Below are 21,978 nucleotides of genomic sequence, written 5' to 3'. Positions count from 1 at the left end.
TTAAGGCGGTTATAGCTAATCATCTTTCTTTTTTTAACCCTTGATTAGCAAGATAGGTATTCAAGCACAACTCCCTATGCTTGCTAAAGGGTTAAAGGTTCTGATCAGCAAGAGGGGCATTCAAAGACGTGTGCTTTCCAAAATGGTCTTTAATTACTTTTATTAAGGCCGCTATAGCTAATCACCTTTTTTTTTAACCCTTGATGAGCGAGAGGGGTATTCAATCACCCCCTTTCCCTCCTTGTGTTTGGTGAAGGGTTAAAGGTTCTTGTCTGTGTCTCTAGATACTTTTATTAAGGCGGATATAGCTGATCAGCGTTCTTTATTTTTTTTTAACCCTTGATGAGCAAGAGGGGCATTCTAAGACCCCCCCTTTTCCCTCCTTGTGTTTGGTAAAGGGTTAAAGGTTCTTGTCTGTGTCTCTAGATACTTTTTATTAAGGCGGATATAGCTGATCAGCTTGCTTTATTTTTTTAACCCTTGATGAGCAAGAGGGGCATTCTAAGACCCCCCCCCTTTCCCTCCTTGTGTTTGGTAAAGGGTTAAAGGTTCGGATCTGTTTCTCTCCCTCTAGCTGCTGAGCGTTTATGTATGTTGACCTACAAATGACTTCACACTCTCTGTGGCGATTCTCAGCTCCATTCAGCCGAAAAGCACCATTTTTTTTGTGTTCTTTAATAAAACATTAAAGTGATAATATTGAACATGGCTCGACAACAAGTGTGCAGGAGCACGCAGGATGCAATGAGAAGTTGAATGGAGCTGTTCTGATACAACACAGCTGGAGAGAGAGAGATGTGAACACAATATGGATGGGGAGGCAGAGGAGATTTCTCGGTTTGCTCTGAATGTCAGTGCAGGGGATTGTGCAGAATGCTAGGAAGGAAGATGACAGTTCGTAGGAAGGTGAAGTAGAATTGCTACAAAGCTTCCTTGTCGTCATTTTGGATCACATGGACAGCAGCACAGAGGAGGATAGCCTGCCTGGCTTGTGTTTTCAGCAGTGCAGTGGATTCTTCATCTTGCACAGTCACCTTTCTAATTGCTCCCTGAGATGGCAAATGCTTTAGGTGTTTTTTTGTCTAATGCGATTTCTGTGTGCCATGCATGGGTCGCAGCAATGATCCAGGCATGGATGGGCATTGCCCGTGCATTGGGACGGTGAGCTTGGCAAAGCAGAAGGCTGGGCGCTGTCGAGCCCTGGGAGGTGCTGAAAACAGCTCCCCGTTGCTTGCCTTTGATTGGCAAAGGCTGACACTGATTGACAAGGAGCCATGGCAACCCAGCAGCCAATCTGCCAAGTCCAATAGAAAATCGTTTGTTGGCTCAGGGCAGCTTCTTCCCTTTAACAGCAGATCGTCGGTGATACCTTAGCTCGGGCTCTTGGAGTTAGCAAGTGCAAAGAAGAAGACACCGTCTCCCCAACGAGGCTGCAGCCGCTGCCGCGTGTGCCCCGCGTTGCGCTCCGCAGGGGCAAGCGTTGCGTTGCGGTCAGCCAAGACACGCGGCGCTGCTTTGCGACAAACAATAAGCCGCGTCAATGTTCCAGCTGCCCATTCTGAACTTCAGCCCCCAGCAGGTCGCTGGGGTGTGCGAGACCCTGGAGGAGAGCGGGGACATCGAGCGTCTGGGTCGCTTTCTTTGGTCTTTGCCGGTGGCTCCAGCAGCCTGCGAGGCCCTCAATAAAAATGAGTCTGTGCTCCGCGCCAGGGCGATCGTGGCTTTTCACACAGGCAACTTCAGAGACCTCTACCACATATTGGAGAACCACAAATTCACCAAGGAATCGCACACCAAGCTCCAGGCTCTGTGGCTGGAGGCTCATTACCAGGAGGCAGAGAAGCTCAGGGGCAGACCCTTAGGGCCGGTAGACAAGTACAGGGTGAGGAAGAAGTTCCCACTGCCCAGAACTATTTGGGACGGAGAGCAGAAAACACATTGCTTTAAGGAAAGAACACGGCACTTGCTTAGGGAATGGTACCTACAAGACCCTTACCCCAACCCCAGTAAAAAAAGAGAACTCGCCCAGGCCACAGGACTTACCCCAACACAAGTAGGGAATTGGTTCAAAAACCGAAGGCAAAGGGACCGAGCAGCAGCAGCCAAAAACAGGTATGACCAAAAAAAATAATAATCTGCTATCATCACAACATATCTCATATTAATCAACACCATTCAAAGGGATATTAACACTTCAGAAGCCCATTGTCGTTTCTAAAATGCCTGCTTTTTTTCTTTGTTTTTTTCTTACTAAACTCATATTTTAACTAAGTCATATTAATAGTCATTTAAAAGTCAATTTGACCGACTAATAGCTCATGTACTACAAAACAATTTGCAGAAGACTTTTTTTCCCTTTGTCTTCCATAAAATGCTAGTCAACTCATGTATTTCTGATGTTTTTAATTAAAGAGTTGAATTCCTCCAGTTACTTTTTAAAATATATCAATTTAAGATGTTTAAGTAGATCAGAGAAGAAAATAATTCCCCAGTGCAGGACAACCTTAAAGGGTATTTAGCATTTTATTTTACACAATTGTACATTTATTATACACAATTGTACATTTATTATACACAATTTCGGTTGGAGGACTGAAATTGGTAAACATTACAAGGTTTCAAAGAGGGACCATATTCCAAATCTTTACTTATTTTCATAATACATAATTTATTTGAAATGGCTGAAGGAAGGAAGGAAGGAAGAAAGAGAAAGAAAGAAAGAAAGAAAGAAAGAAAGAAAGAAAGAAAGAAAGAAAGAAAGAAAGAAAGAAAGAAAGAAATAGAGCTAGATAAATATAAACAAAAGATAGACAGATGGGTAAATAGAAGGAAAATAAGAAAGAAAGAAAAAAATAAATAAAATAAATGGATAGATAGACATGTAGATACATATATATAGATAGATAGAAATAACGATAAATAAGAAGAAATAAAGGAAGAGAAAAAAAGAAAGAAATAGTAGAATATAGATAGATAAATATAAACAAAAGATAGACTGATGGGTAAATAGAAAGAACGAGTAAAATAAAATAAATTAATAGATAAACAAGTAGATAGAAAGAAAGAAAGAAAGAAAGAAAGAAAGAAAGAAAGAAAGAAAGAACAATAGACAGATGGGGAGAAAGAAGGCAAGAAAAAAATAAGAAAGAAAGTGTAAAATAGAGGTAGGTAAATATACAGAAATATAGATAGGTAAATAGAAAGAAAATAAGAAAGAAAGAGTAAAATAAAATAAATGGATATATATACAATTAGATAGATAGATAGATAGATAGATAGATAGATAGATACATAGATAGATAGATAGATAGATAGATAGATAGATAGATAGATAGATAGATAGATAGATAGATAGATAGATAGAGAAAAAGAAAGGAATAAGAAAGAAAAAAAGAATGAAACAGTAAAAAAAGATAGATAGATAGATAAATAGATAGATAGATAGATAGATAGATAGATAGATAGATAGATAGATAGATAGATAGATAGGCAGATGGGCAAATAGAAAGTAAGAAAGATAGATGGGTAGATAGAAAGAAAATGGGTAGATAGAAAGATAGATAGATACCATAAACCAATAATTAAAAAAATTAGCTCACAGTTAATGAAGTAAAAAAGTACAGCACAGGTCAGAGAATAAAGGGTGTTACTGACGATAATAAAACTATCCATAGCTCGCAGCAGGAAAACATTGCTTCTACTTATGTTTAAATGTCAATATTGTGTCTCAAAAGATTTGTTTCTTACTTTAGAAATTTCCTTTTATGTGTATGACTAAAGATAACCAGGAAATGGGCTGAATGGTGATGAAACATCATAAATAATAATAAAAATAAATAAATAGAGAGATAGAAAGATAGATAGCTAGATAGATAGATAGATAGATATATAGATAGATAGATAGATAGATAGATAGATAGATAGATAGATAGATAGATAGATAGATAGATAGATAGATAGATAGACTGATTGATAGATAGGTAGATAAAAGAAGACAGTAATAACATATGTACCCATACATCACATTCCATCCAGTCCTCCACAACCTTCCACTGGTTTCCTAATGATATTTAATAAATCCTGAGCTATCTCAGATATGTAAGTCACGCAGCATTCACTTGGCAGTACATAATAAGACAAGGCCATGTTTTGCAATCTTGTGCCCTCACTGTACAGAACATGACCCAGTAAGATGCTTCTGTATCCTCAGATTCCTATGGATTCAGTGAAGCAGCTTGAACCTTTTTTAACTTTTAAGCTTTGCAAAAAGTCGTTTATGCAATGTAGGTATTTTGCCTGTAATCTGCATTGCAGTGCCTTGGGCTGAATGTCAAGGTTGTCCATCAGCCAGATCTCCAGCTCTCCTGGCTGCATGTAACCTCCAAGCCAGAAGTGTGTGAGAATGGTGTGGATTTTGATCTGTTCTGTGGCTTATGCTGACTGTCCTTTCCTGTTGTGTTTTGTCAGGCTGCAGCAGCAGGTCTTGTCCCAGGGATCTGGACGCTCATTGGGCCCAGATGATCGAGGGGAACCGTTGGGCTCAGCCTCCAGTCCTGCAGCTAGCCTGTCCAGCAAAGCGGCCACCTCTGCCATTTCCATCACATCCAGCGACAGTGAATGTGACATCTGACCTATGGGGCATACTTAACGCAGCAAAAAGGAGATCAAACTCAGAACAGTGCCTGACTAAGCAAGAACAGCCATGGCCATAGGGTCACACAGTGGCTGTCACAAGACCAGGGAGTGATCATAATGTCACCTTCCCTATTCTATTGATTGCTTAAAAAATAAGAAGAAAAAAAAACAGTAGAAGACTGTAAGGCTTGTCACCTTTATTTTTGGGGACCTTCTACAATGCCTCAAATACCAAGTTGCCAATCGTCTGAGCACCTGCCCTATACATCTGTGGGTATTTCATGTTGAAAAAAAGACGCTGTTTAATTATTTTTTGCTTTACTTTAAAGTTTGTTTTTATATATTATATAATGACTTATTTAAGGGATTGCCAATGTTAGACCTCCTTTGCTTGTCTGTATGTGCGCAGGTGACTTGTAGACGCATGTGCGCCAAATCTATGGATCCAATGAAGAAGTACAAATAAAATAATGTGGTGAGCATCATTTTTTTTTTAACACAACAAGCATTTTTTTATTGTCAGTTATTTACCTTTTCACAGTTAATCATCTCTGTTTGGCAAGTTTCAACAGCAGAGCCAATTTTTTACTCATTGGATGTCCTTACTGCCTATAGAGAGTATGGTGACCTTCCATTGTGCCAGATGTGAGATTTTAAAACATTTTGTATATCTGTCCTTTCATCTATTAGCCTCTGATTTTGTCAACAAAGAACATTTACAAATGGAAATGAGAAACATAAAATATAATTATTTACACCCTGTTCACTAGTCTTCCCTATTCCTGCTCAATTTTAAGAACGGTTGCTAACCAAAACATTTATTTTATTCCCCCAAGAAATCTCTCTCTCTCTCTCTCTCTCTCTCTCTCTCTCTCTCTCTCTCTCTCTCTCTCTCTCTCTCTCTCTCTCTCTCTCTCTCTCTCTCTCTCTCTCTCTCTCTCTCTCTCTCTCTCTCTCTCTCTCTATTGATGTACTTGTTAGAATAGCTAAAGCATACTATTTTCGTAAATTGTATCAATATACTTTTTTTTTTTTTAATCTTCTAGACAAATTTTTAACATTTTTACAATGAGGCTGGAAATTGTTGTCATGGTTGTTATTATTATTATAGTTGTATATAATACTAATAACAAAATAAACATTTTTTAAATAACATACAAACGCACACACACGTATATAGAAGTATAAAACATTTCTATATTTCATAAATATATATATATATAAAAAATATATATAATATTACACCCTTTCTCTCTCTCTCTCTCTTTTTATTTTTTATTTAAAATAGCTGGCAGTATACTATTTTCGTAAATTGTATCTATCTATCTATCTATCTATCTATCTATCTATCTATCTATCTATCTATCTATCTATCTATCTATCTATGTGTGTTATGCGTATATATATATATTTTTTTTTTAATTTAGATCTTCTAGACAACCTTTTACATTTTTTACAATCAGTCTGGAAATTGTTGTTATGGTTATTATTTATAATAATTTTAGTATTATAGTTTTTTATAGAATTCTAATAACAAACCAGCGCTTAATAAATAACATACAAACGCACACACACATATGTATCTAAAATTCCTTTATTTCATATATATATATATATATATATATATATATTTACTATAATATTATTTATATAATACTTCTGAATGTTATAAATATATATAACATTGCTCTCTTATTCTCTCTCTCTCTCTCTCTCTCTCTCTCTCTCTCTCTCTCTAAAACTATACAATTGTATATATAATATTCCTATTTTTTATAAATATATATAATATTACTTTCTCTCTCTCTCTCTCTCTCTCTCTCTCTCTCTCTCTCTCTCTCTCTCTCTCTCTCTATATATATATATATATATATATATATATATATATATATATATATAGAGAGAGAGAGAGAGAGAGAGAGAGAGAGAGAGAGAGAGAGAGAGAGAAATATCTATCTATCTATCTATCGATATGGATATAGATCTATATCTATATCAATAGATAGATAGATGATAGATAGCTTTTGCTTGGCCATTTGACCATTGTAAATAAAACATATTTAGATCCCTTGCATTTCTTTTCCATTTTCTTTTCCCTAAATCCCACCCATCTACTTTTTTTCTCATTTATTGATTTGATTGCAGGTTGATCTTATTTCTACCTCCCAATTAATTAACACACTTGTTTATTAAAGTGCATTTACTAGACTTGAAGCCACCCATTTCCCCCATATTGTTTATTGTTATAACAGCGTGCTAATCATCAGCGTGCTCCCACCAATGTGTTTCTGGATGGAAGGATGCTTAGCCAGACGGAAAGACAAAGAAAATATATAGCATTCATTCAGAGCGAGGAATCAGCAATGGCTACATTCTTGCATCTTATTTTCAATGTGAAATTATATTTTTGCAGGTGAGGTCTCCAGCAAGCTTAGGAGGGATAGTACTATATATATATATATATATATATATATATATATATATATATATATATATATATATATATATATATATATATATATATATATATATATATGTATATTATATATATATTACATATAGTACTTAACATAAAGCATGGTCACATTGATGGTTAATTTAAAAACCTGTCAATCCAGGTGCCAAACAGAGGGATATATAATAATACATGCATACTTTCCATAGGGTTGACTTATGAGTCAGGGGCCAAAGAAACCCTCATCATAAGTGATGCTGTTGTCGATAGCAACAATGCTTGAGTCATTTCTATTTTTTTTTGGGGGGGGGGGGGGTATCCTAGATTTTGGGTATCAGCTCCTTTTTATTAAAGTTTTTTTTGTATTAATAAATGACTCCCACTTTTTGTAATCTAAAAGAAAGAACTTCTACCCATTTTTGTTTTCATATGATACGATCTGCTACATTCCAATTCCTTTTATTTTACTGACAACAGACATCATGCTTTTTTTTTTTTTGGTGTCACTGATGCATTGTCCCTTCTTATGTTTCAGCAGCAATATTGCTGTTGACCAACAGTGCAGCAAATTGCCGAAACGTTGTCAAAGTATGCATTGTGTGAGTGTGCATGTGTGTGTCTTTTTTTAACAAAAAGAAAAAAATATTGTGTCAAAAGTAATGTGGAGGAGAATGGAGGGAGAGTACCCCCTCCCCCTTTTACACCCCCCTTTCCCCCCTCTATTCAGCTCGAAACATGGTGGAATATTTCCGTTTCTTTTCAGAGCTGGAGCAGATCTGGGCAGACATGAATGGGACGTCTTGTAAGCAGTCTATGAGGCTGTCAAACTGCTCAGGGTAATAAGCGCTAATGATGGGGTTTGGAGTCCTCTTCTGGACAAAAGGGGGCTCAGAATGTTTTGTGAGGCTGAATAGCTAATAAGTTTTCAGGGGGGAAATGAGTTAGCTGTCAACAGATTGATTTAGCCAAAGCAGAAGAAAAGGCAGTCCTACAGGTTGAGACCAGCCTTGTCCTAGTGCAGCTGGGGACAGTAGACACAACCCCCCCTCCACCTCCAACACCACCACCTTACAAGTGTGAGTATAAAATTGTAAAGTGTATTCAACAGGCAATGGTTACATCAGTTGTTACTGGGCTCCCTGTAAAAACAGCCAAGACTGAATAATGCACAAGAAAACGATTAGTGGTTTGTGGTCCCCTTTCTGCCAAACACTTCAACTAAGGACATCACTAATTACCTGTAAATGTATGAATCTCTATAGGAGAGGGCTTGGGGAGGGAGGTTAATAGCTCACTTAGTAACATTCATAATAAAGTGGCTCCTTCTACAATGCTCCCTGCACTTTTTCCCTTGCCCAGATTAAAATATTTGGATTTTTTATTTATTTCTGCCACTTGAATATTTAACATTTTGGTCTAATGCAAAAAAAAGAAAAAAAGAAAAACAAAAGCAAGACATCACTAGAAGAGGGCTTGAGGGAAGGAGGTTAATAATAAGGTTGCTCCTTCTCCTATACTCCCTGCACCTTTTCCTTTTTAAAATTAAAATGTTTAGAATTTTATTTTTGCCTCTTGGATATTTTACATTTTAGTGTAGTGTAAACGAAAAAAAAATCATGCCACCAATAATTACCTATACATGTATGAAGCTCTATAGGAAAGGGCTTATGGAGGTAATAGCTTTCAAATAACATTCATATTAAAGTGCATTCTTCTCCAAAACCCCCCTGCACGTTTCCCCCTTCCCAGATTAAATTATTTGCTGTTTTTTTTAATTCTGCCAATTTGTAATATTTGATTTGGTGCAAAAAAAAAAAAAAAGACAAAGAAAAAAGAAAATGACATCACTAATTACCTGTATAGGAGAGGGTTTTTTTTTTTGGGGGGGGGGGGGGGGGGGTTAATAGCTAGTAACCTCCATAATAAAGTGGTATTTTCTCAAAAACTCCCTGCACTTGAATTTTTTACATTCTGGTCTAGTGCAAAAATAAATAAATAAAATAACTACAAACATAAAAAATAAATAAAAATCTTATTTTTTATCTCCCTTGGAATTTTTATATCAGCAACATGAGCTACCCACTCACAGAGAAGTAAATGACCTCTGTTAAGCCCTTATAAATCTGCAGATGATTTGTGTGTCAAAAAGGCAGCTTTTAATTTTGGACCATTGAGGCATCCAATTAAGTGCCTGGAAGGATCAGGCTCCGCTAGCTTTCACCCAGTAGTCACTCACCATAAACACATTAGGTACACTTTGCGGGTTCCGCTGTGTTAATGGATTAGGCATCACCTGTTTGTAATCTTTCAAAGAAATACAGTAATGGAGAGAAAATATACGCTTTGCCTTGCACTAATAGAGAGATAAACCTCTTTTGTACTCGGTGCTCCGGCTCTAAATGATTAGTTGAGGTGGGATTTAACACACACAAAATTAAACACCTGATGTTTAAAAAAAAACACAATGTAGCTGTACCTGATGCTGTGATAAGAAAATACATTGAAGGGAATTTATTAAAAATGGAGCAGCTGGGCATGGCAACCAATCAGCTTCTAGCTTTCATCTTCAAAGTTCAATCGAACAAGCTGAAGCTAGAAGCTGATTGGTTACTATGCATAGCTGCTCCAGATTCAATTTTGGTTAATCCCCACCACAACCATCATACTTACTACCTGCAACTGCAATTCAGGTGCATTTGGGTTGATTTACTAAAGCTGCAAAGTGCAAAAGCAGGTGCAGCTCTGCATAGAAACCAGATTTTGCAGTTTTAGTAAATCATCCCTGCTCTGTAGTCAGATAAAAAAGGCAAAGGCATGAATGAGGGAGCCACTGCCAGCTCTCTTCCTCCCAGTGAATTGAATCCATGAATTGCCTCCTGTTTATTCTATTAGAACACTAATAGACCCTGGTGCACAATTAACCCTGAACTGTTATCTCTCCCAATGGCTTATCTCTCTGGCACTGTGTTACCTTCTAGAATTCCCTGTCACATCACATTTTGTCTGCTTGTAAGTTTTACTGGAAAACATTATTAGTTTTGGGCCTCACACCTCAATGTCCTTACTTATTACCATCACAGCTGTCGACAGCTGGAGTTTTAGAAAGATAGCCAGAAGTCCTAGGACTGCCAAGTGCAGACAGGCTTTAACAAGGTGGTGCAAAGGGCAGTAACCCATAGCAACCAATCAGATGTCATCGTTTTACTGGTATGACTGGAGTGAAATCTGACTGGGTTGTGTGTTGGTACTCCTTAAACAGAGCACCTTGTGGGTTTCTGCGGTCAAGCAAGGGGCCAGTGTGCCAATTTTTAATTAGAGGGTTTTGCTGCTGAGTGACAAGTGTGTATGCCAATGTGTTTCTCTCTATATATATATTTTAATTAATTAGAGAGCTATTTCGTTAGTAGTGTGAGATATATATATATATATATATATATATATATATATATATATATGGGGGGGGCAAGGAGTGGGCAGGAGGGATGGCTACCCTGGGTGCAATGGTTTATTGAATGTGGGCGCCCTGAGAGATGGGGGAGGCACAGTTTGGCATTTCTTCCTTGGGCACTGGATGGCGTTGCCCCAGCACAATATATATATATATATATATATATATATATATATATATATATATATATATATATATATATATATATATATATATATACATGTATATATATATATATATATATTAATTATATCAGATTTATATAGCGCCAGCAGTTCGGTCAGTGCTTTACAAAATTAAGACAGACATTACAGTTATATACATATATATTTTTTTTATTTATTTGTTGTATTTATTTATTTTAATTAGGGGAACTACAAGTACCAGCAGAACATATTTTAAGGTCTTGTGTTGCTGAAAAGCCAAACTCAGCCTGAATGCTCTGTGTCATACTGTTTTTATAACCTTACAGAAACAGCAAAAATTGACTTTCCAGATGTGGTATAGCAGAGATGTAATGGTAGAACCTACTCTTTAGATACCTATCAGAAACGTCTATGTTTACAGGTGCTATTGAGCTGCATTCCAAGGAACTTTATGACAGCATTGGCAGCCTTAAAGGTGACACTAAACAATATCTTATTCTCATATGTGTGCGCAGCCTATTACATTAAGGTGTGTACCCTAAAGCTCAACAGATATATATGACCCCGGCACATTGATCTCCCCTCTGGCAAGTGAAAAAAAAGTGCATTAACATTTCTCTCATGGCAGAGCCGGTAAGAGGGAGATCTTTCCCATCTTTCTGCCGCCACACATAGCGATAATGCTAATGTGCATGGTGTGATTAGGGTGTGCCCAGGCACACCTGGCTCACTCTGTGCGCACACCTATGCTTATTCTCCAAAAAATATGTCTTACACATTCACTATTTAATGGCCCTGTAATCTTTTTTTCCATTAAATATTTTTTTTACTGTGTTTTTTGCCTCCTTGCAATGTCCTCCATGAGCTTTGGAACCTCTCTTTTTCCCTCTCACTTCTGTTTGTTTAGAAGGAGCAGTGCACTGCTCTATGCACACTACAAATCCTACAGTCCATAGTCTCTAGTCCAGTGTTTCTCAACCTTTTTTCAGTCAAGAAGATAATAAATACTTCTGTGCTACTATTTGTGATTCTAGAAGAAAGGGATTAATCAAACTAACAGGCTTGCTTGAGGTTGCTGCTTGACACCAGCTGTGTTCCCACATATAGTATTTAAAAGTGCTATAATAAAAGTGAAGCGCTACCTTTCCAAGTCAAGGAACCCTTTAAAATGTATGACCAGTCTCGAGGCACCCCATTCTAAAATGTAAATAATATTCAAATAGTTTTACATAATGCGGCAACTGGATCCACACAAGGACACCCAACGTTAGAGGGCATTTATTCTTCCAAAGCAAATACGCTTTTGCAAACTGGTACTGACTAGTATGCCAATGTTTCTCAGCTCCCTCAGTTTTTCTCCATCACTCAGCTAATGTAACCCCAACACTGATAGAGAGGGGCAGAGCAGGGGGATACAAGGATGTTGTGCAGGCTACTGACATCTTCCATATAAACTGATGATGCCATTGGTCATTAGGGTGCCGACAGTGTTAGGTTATTTCTTTCCTTGTAATCAATAGAAAACCAGGTGTTTGAAAGGGAAGATCATTTAATCCAAAATGCAGTAATACATTTTAGTGATGCTTACAAGGTGAGAGAAAAAGCAAAAGAGAGCGAGAAAAAGGGAGCCCCCTCCTTCTCACCCTGAGGCCCCGTACACACGTCCGAGGAACTCGACGTGCCAAACACATCGAGTTCCTCGTCGAGTTCTGTGTTGAAGCCGCCGAGGATCTCGGCGGGCCAACTTTCCTCATTGAACAACGAGGAAATAGAGAACATGTTCTCTATTTGGCCCGACGAGTTCCTCGTCGGCTTCCTCGGTGAAAAGTGTACAGACGACCGAGTTTCTCGGCAGAATCCAGCTCCGATCGAGTTTCTGCCTGAATTCTGCCGAGAAACTCGGTTGTGTGTACGGGGCCTCACAGTGAAACAACGATAACACTTCTTATTGGCTAAATTAGCTAAGGAAGATCTGTACCTGGCACAGACTGGCACTTTATTACCAGACAGAGCTTCCTGCACAATCTGTTATCTATACATTACGTATGGGGTTAGTTAGAACAAAAGAATATAACAAGTTAGTAACATGTGCTCTGAAGCCATGTTAGAAGAATGAGTGTCAGCTCTGTTTTAAATAGACACACAAACAAAACTTTTCTAACATTAGCTAGAAGATTGTAATGGTGCACAATGACAACCTGTGGCTTTGTGTAACTAAAAGGCAGGCTTCATCCACACGCCGGCTTGTAAAGCTTGTTTTTAGACATTTTGCCATGGCACCCCTGAAACTTCAAGGCACCCTAGTTGAAAAAGGCTGCTCTAGTCTATATCGGGAGTGAGCAAAAGAGGGTGGCTACGTTCCTGTAAACAGTCCACAGAAAATGAGCCTAGCCACCCAATAAAAGGAGGTCAAATCACAGCACAGCATTTAGAGGTGACTGAGAGCAACAGAAGGCACGTCTGAGTTAAGAATACATTATTAAATAGTTTTTTTATTTTTTATAAACCAGGAGTTTAGTTGTTTATTTCTTTACAATGGAGCAAAAGAAGAATAAAGCAGTTGTCCATAGCAATCAATACATCTTTTATTCTTTACCCTGAACAGGAAGAAGTATAGAAACCTTGAGGCTAATTAACTAAGGAAGTTTAAAATCTTTACAAAATAAGTTGAGTGAAAATACCCTCTAAATAACCAATCATGCAAAAAGCTAATTCCCGTTTACCTGCACAGGATTGGACAGTTAAAGTGAATATCCTCACAATGTATTGTATGACATTTCTCAATTCCTCTGGGGCTCTTTTACACTTGTGGTTGAGGGGAGATAAAAACAGGTGGTTTATATGCATTTTTATCACTCCCCTTATGGGGTGCACACATGCTGCGGCTGTGATGCTTTGCTTCATGGCAAAAATGATAGCCCCAGTACTGCCTCCTTTAACCTCCCTGGCGGTATGATTCTTTCAGATTTTTGGTGCTGAAAGCGGTTCAATTGTTTTGCATGGAAATTTGGTGTTTTATATTGTAGGCCTGTAATTCTTAGGAATAACTCACTTAAATCTTTAAAAACAAGAGTCTAGTAGACATCCCGGGTATGATAAAGTTTGAAACACAAAATCATAAATTATAATATAATAAATAACCATAACTAATTATAACAGATAATAATATAATAATAATAATAATAATAAAAATTATTACTTTCAGTGTTTGATGACAAATTTCCCCACAAATCACTATCGCTCAATTCTGCAAGTGATTCTAATTTATTATCGCTGTATTGTAGTTGGTCTAAAACCACTTTTGACATAAATGGACACTTTTGGTTGCTATGGACAATCTACAGTTTCCAGGCAGAAAGAACAGTCTTTATTATATAAAAGTGCATACAGGTCACTGGGCAGACCACTAGGGACAAAGGGGGTGTGTAATTATTTTATAAAGTACTGTAATCTGTAAGATTACAGTATACTGTATGTGTAGTGTGTTTTTATTTTTTTTTATTTGGCGCCGATCTCCACCCCCAGTGCATCGTAACGTCGCAGGGAACGGAGCTTGGCGACACACAGGCACTGTGTGAATCCAGCGAGGAGACAGCTCGATCACACAGCTCGATCACACAGCGGGGAGACATCGCAGGATCCAGGGGACAAGGTAAGTAAACTCCGCCTGGATACTGCGATGCAATCCCGAGTCTGGCTCAGGGATACTGCTAATGGTAATTGATTTCCACCCCCCGAGCCAGACTCTGGATTACTGCCATGGAGGTTAATATGACCCTTTCAAGTGAATAGGACCATACTGCAACCACCCTGAAACATTATGTGTAATGCACACAGTTGAGGCATGGTGGTGCAGAATTTACAGAGTAAAACAGGTAGTGTGAGTGGGATATGTCTCCGGCTGTCAAACGCCTTTGAAAAGTGATCCACTGCAGATTGCTTTTCAGATGTGATAGTCGCATGCTTAACCTTCCTGGCGCTAATCCTGAGTGTGACTCGGGGGTTAATTTTCATTACCATTAGCGGTAACCCCGAGCCACACTTGGCATTGCATTGCAGAATTCAGTGTACATACCTTGTCACCAGGATCCTGCGATGTCCCCCTGCTGTGTCTGCGGGCTGTGTACTCGATGTACTGTGTGCCAGACTCCCTTCCCTGCGAGCGTCACAGCGCATAGGGGCGGAGCCCAATGGAAAATTCAAATAGTACAAAAAACATAACACATACAGTATACTGTAATCTTACAAATTTTTATATATACTGTTCTTTCTGCCTGGAAACTTGAGATTGTCCATGGCAACCAAAAAGTGGCCCTTTACGTCAAAAGTGGTTTTAGACCAGCTAGAAAACAGTGATAATAAATTAGAACACTTGTAGAATTGAGCAATAGTGATTTGTGGGGAAATTTATTTTATTATTATTATATTATTATTTTTTTATTATAATTACAGTAAAACCTTGGTTTGCGAGCATAATTTGTTCCAGAAACATGCTTGTATTCCAAAGCACTTGTATATCAAAGATTTTTTTTTTACAGGGTATAAAAGAGAAGAGAGGCACCTCTAAGAGCCGGTTCACACTGGGGCGGCACGACTTCGGGGGTGACTCGGCAAGGCGTCCTGAAGACGACTTCAGAGGCGACATGCAAAATGACTTCTGTATAGAAGTCAATGCAAGTCGCCCCGAGTCGCCCCCAAAGTCGTACAAGAACCTTTTTCTAAGTCAGAGCGACTTGCGTCGCTCCTATTTGAACGGTTCTATTCACTAGAATGGGACGCGACTTGTCAGGCGGCTGAGTTGCCCCAGTGAGAACCGGCTCTAAGTGTAGCAATAAGTTGCTAAATGTTGTACCTTCATTAAATGTAACCATATTGAGCGGGGAGGGGCTTGTCGAGCGCTACTGCCTCCTATGGAGAGATCTGATGAAAACAGAAGCATGCCAGTTTTCATCAGATCTCACCTGATCTGATCCGCCATGGACGGATGGCGACATATCGCCATACTACGTCTGATTTTAGCGGATCGGATGTCAGCAGACATGTCTCCACTGACATCCGAAGCTCCATTGGCTTGCATGGAGCGGCCATTCAGGTCCACCGACAAAACTGACAGGCGGACCTGAACGTTCCGATCGTGTGAACGGGGCCTTACAGTAGTGGGTGGGAGTACAGATATTTTTAAATATTTTTGACATTTCAGAATTGTGTACCATGCCTTAGCAGAGGTGTCCCTGAAAACAATTTCCTATAATAACGACTATTTTTATATTCTTAAAATTTTTATATACTGTATACACAATCCAAAATAGTAGTAAACACACATCTATCTCCTTACAGTCAGGTGGATTTACTAAGGGCAAATAGACTGTGCACTTGCAAATACAGTTGCTCTAGAGCAGTGGTTCTCAACTCCTGTCCTCAGGACCCATTAACGGGCCAGATTTTAAGCATTATCTTGGGGAGATGCAGACTAGAATACTGTACTGCAATCACTGGGCAGAAAATTATATCACCTGCAATGTATTTCAGTTATCTTGCAAACCTGGACTGTTTGTGGGTCCTACGGACAGGAGTTGAGAAGCACTGCTCTAGAGCTTAGTAAACAAGGTGAAGCTTCCCCTTGCAAAGAATACCCAATCACATGCAAGGAAAAAAATGTATTTTTGTTTGCACATGATTGGATGATGAAAGTCAACAGAGCTTCCCCTCATTTATGAAGCTCTGGAGCAACTGGGCTTGCAGCGTGCACAGTCTATTTGCCTTTAGTAAATCCACCCCAGAATGTTTAATAATTACCTGCCACATGACTTCTGCCAAGGCAAAGCCCCTGTTATTTGGAGCAATTGTGTTTAAGGGACGGGGGGCCCATTCACTCTGTAGCAGTGTGTTAATGCACACATGATGTGCTTTAATGTGTATTGTGTTCATTTGAATGGGTTGCTTAATTCACCCGAACGCACCATTTCTGGCACGCACCGCAATGCACTTTAGTCACCAAGGTGATTTGGGGTGCCATTCAGAATGAGTAACAAGCACGTAACATGTTGCCACACCATAATGTGAATGGGCCCTTAGACATGACTGATAGCCTGGCACTTGTCCCTGATTTACTAAGTGAGTAGCTGGATCACCAAGCAAATGTATAATTGCTTTGCAAAGTAAATGTTAGTGAATAAGGTGAAGGTTGTGTTCGCTTTATATACCCAATCATGTGCAACAGAAACAAAAATATATATATATGTTTTTCCAGCGCATAATTGAGTTCACATAAGTGATCACATCCTCACCTTATTCAATACCATTAAATCATTTTACTCCTTTAGTAAATCCACATAATTACATACATTCGAGTAGCAGAATGAAAGTAATAAGTAGTAGTGTCGGCTCCACCAAAAAAACAAAGACATTTGAGTGTATTGATAGAGTAACAGAGTCCTTTTCTTGGCATCCTAGTATTGAGAACCCTGACAGGGAAGCTGATCTACTCCCCAGCAGGTTGTTTCTGCCTCATTTCATTTGTTCAATCTGAATTTGGCGATCTAGTCAGCCTTTGTTAGAGGTTGTGTAACCCCCAACTATTCCAGCAACCTTTTCCCCCTTGTAATGGTATACAAACAATGCCAGATTTGCGTCTTGGGCACAAAAGAACAGGGCTCCTCTTGAGTTAATGATAGAAACATTTTAACACAGGTGACAAAACATTTTCATGTCTAAATGCAGACTAATGAGGCTAATTTGTGTTTGAGTTTTGGCGAATCCTGATCTAATTATTACAGAAATAACAGCTTGTTTTCAGAGTTGGGGACTATTTAACACAACAACATCATTCTAAAGACCATAAAATAGATGCAAATCCCAACTGAATGATATTTAGTTTGCTAAAGCACTGTGTATCATCAATACTTGTATTCACTTTTTTTTTGTCCTTTGTTACATCTTAGTGCTGCTGATATCCTGCAGTTTCTTTGAAGCCACGTACTGTGTATATGTAAGTCCAGCAATGGCTTCATGGCATTTTTCAGGTCACGTTTCCTGATGGTGATGACAGTGGACCATGTCTGAGTAATGTGGGTTGAAACGGCCACTTACTGAGGTTAGTGTATCTAAACAAAATAACAAAATTGATAGTATATCAGCTTACCAGTCCTTAGATGTAGTAACTGCATGATTTTTCTTTTTTTCAAATTCCAGCAATGTACAGGTACGTCACTAGACGTGGTTATACCAGGATGCTGAATGCAGCTGCCGATGGTCAGCTATCTTATAAAAACAATCCTAGCGGCTACCTAGCTGCTGGATTGTGTTTACAAGCAATAGGAGGAGTTGTCCCCACCTCCCGGTAAAGCTTGCGGAAGTCCCGATCAACCAGCTGGCGCTTCCGTTGGCAGATCGGAGAGCCAAACAAAGATTGGCTCTTGGCTATGGTAACCCAGAAAGAGATGACCCAACATCACTTCTGGTTTACCCGGGTGTCAATGGTGCCATTTTCAAAAATCATTCTAACACACTAATCTTGGTGTGATCAAATGCTTTTAAGGGCAGAGGAGGGGTTTGGGGACCTGTCACATGCCTATTGCTGTTACAAAGGATGTTTACATTCCTTGTGACAGCAATACAAGTTATATATACAAATAAATAAATGAAAGCGACAGTTTAAAAATATAAATAAATAAATATATATTTGTTAATAACCCCCCCTGGCAGTATTCCCAAGTCTGGCTCGGGGTGAAACTTCAGTACTAATAACGGTAACCCAGAGCCAGACTCGGGATCGCATCGCAGTATCCAGGCAGGGCATTACTTACCTTGTCCCCTGGATCCTGTGATGTCTCCCCGCTGTGTGATCGAGCTGTCTCCTCACTCAATTCACACAGCGCCCGAGTGCCGCCGAGCTCGGTTCCCTGCGACGTTATGCCGCAGGGGGGTGGAGATCGGCGCCAAATTCAAAAAAATAAAAACACAGTACACATACAGTATACTGTAATCTTACAGATTACAGTGCTTTATAAAATAATTACACACCCCCTTTGTCCCTAGTGGTCTGCCCAGTGACTGGGCAGACCATCAATGTATGTAGCCTCCCCCTGCCCTATTCTTGGGTGGGGGCCCGGCTTTGCAGGTTCACAGCTCGGTGAACCTCCCTGCTCACCGACCAGTGGGTCTGTGGGGTGGTCTCTTTGGAGTATTAGTTAGGGTTCCTTCCTATCCACCGAACAGATTTTTTCCCTCGAGTCTTGCGGCTCGTCGGTCTGCCCTGAGACAGTGTGGGGCTTGCTAAGCTGCGGGGTAATTTTTACCTGTCCTGCAGGACTAGAGGTTTGAGGGATTCTATCCGAATCTGTTCTCGGTCCCAAAGATGGACGGGGTCCATCCGATTTTGGGCTTCAAGGGCCTAACATGCCTTTGTGAACGATGGGTAGTTCTGCACAGAATCCATTTGTTCGGTGGTAGCTGCGCTCCATCCAGGGGACTTTCTGCTGTCCTTGGACATCAAGGACGCATACATGCATGTCCCATTTTGCGCAATTCACAGATTCTGTGCTTCGCGATTAGGGAGGTACACTGTCAGTTTGTGGCCCTTCCTTTTGATCCAGCGTCAGCACCAAGAGTTTTTACCAGGGTGCTCGCACTTATCCTAGCTTTGCTGGGACAGCGAGGCTTTGCCATCATGGGCTGCTTAGACGCCCTTTTTCTGAGAGCAGCTTCTGGCTGGGTGTTAAACATTTTGAAGTCGGTCCTGGTTCCGACTCAGCGTTTAGAGTACCTAGGGTTGATCCAATTCACAAATGGACCAGAGAGTAAAAAGCATGCGATAATTAGCCCATGGGGTTTTTCCGCATTATCACATGCCGTATTTGTCAATAAATAGCCGGGGGCTTAGGGGACCCAGCGCCTGTTTTTTGACAAATAGCTGGTTGCTAAGCAGCGGGCTGGGAAGCTGGTCGCTGCTTCCTTAACACCCGATTACTCATCAGCTGTCAGCGGGCTTCCCCGCTGACAGATGATTGTAGAAAAAAGGAGACAATTAAAAATTATGACAAAAAAACACGCCAACATTTTGAAAAAAAAAACTGTGTAGGGTCCCCTCCAAGATCCATACCAGACCCTTATCCGGACATGCAGCCTGGCAGGTCAGAAAATGGGGGGGGCAAACGAGCCATACCAGGCCACATGCCATGGGTGCTTTGGGGCAGGGGGACTTTGGCCCTTGTGACATCACCAGCCCAGCATGCACAGGTCTGTGACTTCACAAGGGGGCGGGGCCACCAGGTGATGTAGCCAGTGGCCCCGCCCCTTAACTTTATAAAAAATGACAGACGGCAGAGCCTACAGTAGGCAGCCAGCCTTCACCAACGGCAGAAGTGTGTTTTTCTTTTTTTATTTTTCAGGGCCGACAGGCGACGGGCAGCATGATTGATGGTGGATTTACATCCTGGGACACAATTTTTTTTATTTTTTAATAAAAGAATTGTCAAAAACTGTGTGTGTGTTTTTATTGAGTGAGTGAGAAACTTATATAGCGCAACACATGCGAACTGAATCGCCTCTGGGCGCTTGGTATCCATTCCCTGGGCCCTCAGAAGAGATGGGTCTTGATCTTTCTCCTGAAGGCCAGGTAGTTTACCTCCAATCGGATGGTGGTTGGTAGAGCGTTCCATAGTCTGGGTCCTTGGACCGCAAATCTTCGTTCTCCTTTGAACTTGTATCTGGCTTTGGGTATCTGGAGTAGATTTTGGTTGGTGGATCGCAGAATGCGCTTGGTGTTGTGAGCTTTTAGTTTCTCGCATAGATATTGGGGAGCATTTCCCAGAATACGCTTATGCATTAGACAGAGTGCTTTGAAAGTGATTCTGTCTTTTACGGGCAACCAATGAAGGGATCTCAACGAAGGTGAGATTGATTCCCATGTTTTTTTCCCAGTCACAAGTCGAGCGGCCGTATTTTGAACGACTTGCAGACGAGTGATTTGGTATTTTGGGAGTCCAAGATAGAGGGCATTTGCATAGTCAAGTCTGAAGTTGATAAGTGTCCCCACCACGACTGCTATGTCTTTTTTGGGGATAAAGGGAGTGAGTCTGCGTAGAAGGCGCAGCAGATGGTGCGATCCGCTGACTACTGACCCTATTTGTGCATCCATTGTCATGTAGGTGTCGAAGATGACTCCGAGACATTTGACTTTGGTGCTGGGGGTGATGGATTGACCCAGAATGGACGAGGGGGGGCCATGTTGTTGCGGGACGAATCTTCCGATTGGCCTGAAACAGGAGAAGTTCTGTTTTCGAGCCGTTGAGTTTAAGATAACTCTTTGTCATCCACTTTTCTATCAAAGAAAGGCATTTCTCTAGTCCGAGATAATGATCCTTTTTGTTGCAGATGCGAAAATATAGTTGTGTGTCATCTGCATAAGAGTGGTAAAGTAACTTCTGGTTGCTGATGATTTAAAAAAGAGGGCGGAGATAGATATTGAAAAAAACAGGCGACAGAGGGGATCCCTGGGGGACTCCGCATGACACTGTGCGTTTTTCAGAAGTGAAAGTGCCCAATTTCACTATTTGTGATCGGTTTTCCAAGAAGGAGGAGAACCACGATAAATCACATTTCGCAAATCCGCCTACTTCGACTAGCCGTGTCAGCAATAATTTGTGGTCTACCATATCAAAAGCTGCGCTTAGGTCCAGCAGTACTAGAAGACAAGATTCTCCTTCGTCTGCGGCCTCTAGAGCGTCATCCCATATTTTGAGAAGTGCTGTTTCCATCCCGTGACCCGGACGGAAACCGGAAACCGGACCGGGTCAAGTCATTTATGGCTGTCTAAGTGATGTTGTAGCTGTTGTACAACTTCTTTCTCCATTACCTTGGAGAAGACATTCAGGCCTGTTATGGGGCGACGGTGGTTAGGGTCTTTGGGGTCGAGGGTGTTTTTTTTTAGAATTGGTTTGATTATACCTTGTTTCAGCAAGGGTGGCACCATGCCCTCCTTGAATGACTGGTTTATGAGCTGCATGATAGCTGGAGCCAAAATATCGGCACATTCTTTCAGCAGTTTGGTGGGGATGATATCATTGGACGCTGTGCTATTTCGCAGAGTCCTGATGATATTTTTAGTGGCATTGCTGAAAATGGGTTTTAGAGTGAAGTTAGGTGATTGTTGCGGAATTATGTGGGTATTAGGTTTGTGATTTAGGGGGGGTAGATGGAGGTTGTATTTTGCTGAATACTTTCACGGATTCTTTCAATTTTGTTGATGAAATAGTCCGATAATTCGTTGCAAAATTCTTGTGAATCAGAATTAG

At 40.1% G+C, this 21,978-nt stretch overlaps 1 protein-coding gene across 1 annotated transcript; it reads left to right on the top strand.

Moving 5' to 3' along the window:
- Positions 1 to 729: 729 nt before the first annotated feature.
- Positions 730 to 5,120, top strand: SIX6 (SIX homeobox 6). Its single transcript, XM_040332565.1, has 2 exons — positions 730 to 2,112; positions 4,468 to 5,120. The coding sequence occupies exons 1-2, from the start codon at positions 1,541 to 1,543 to the stop codon at positions 4,628 to 4,630; spliced, it is 735 nt and encodes a 244-aa protein (XP_040188499.1). The 5' UTR covers positions 730 to 1,540; the 3' UTR covers positions 4,631 to 5,120.
- The last annotated feature ends 16,858 nt before the right edge of the window (positions 5,121 to 21,978 follow it).

Source organism: Rana temporaria, chromosome 13, assembly GCF_905171775.1.
Source record: "Rana temporaria chromosome 13, aRanTem1.1, whole genome shotgun sequence".
Taxonomy (NCBI): domain Eukaryota; kingdom Metazoa; phylum Chordata; class Amphibia; order Anura; family Ranidae; genus Rana; species Rana temporaria.
The sequence above is the reverse complement of the archived record's forward strand: the minus strand, read 5'-3'. Positions and strand labels throughout refer to the sequence as shown.

Excerpts from the sequence above, each read along its gene's own strand:
- SIX6 (XM_040332565.1), top strand. The coding sequence starts at position 1,541 with ATGTTCCAGCTGCCCATTCTGAACTTCAGCCCCCAGCAGGTCGCTGGG. Across the intron at positions 2,113-4,467 it reads GCAGCAGCAGCCAAAAACAG|GCTGCAGCAGCAGGTCTTGT; the intron begins GTATGACCAAAA and ends GTGTTTTGTCAG.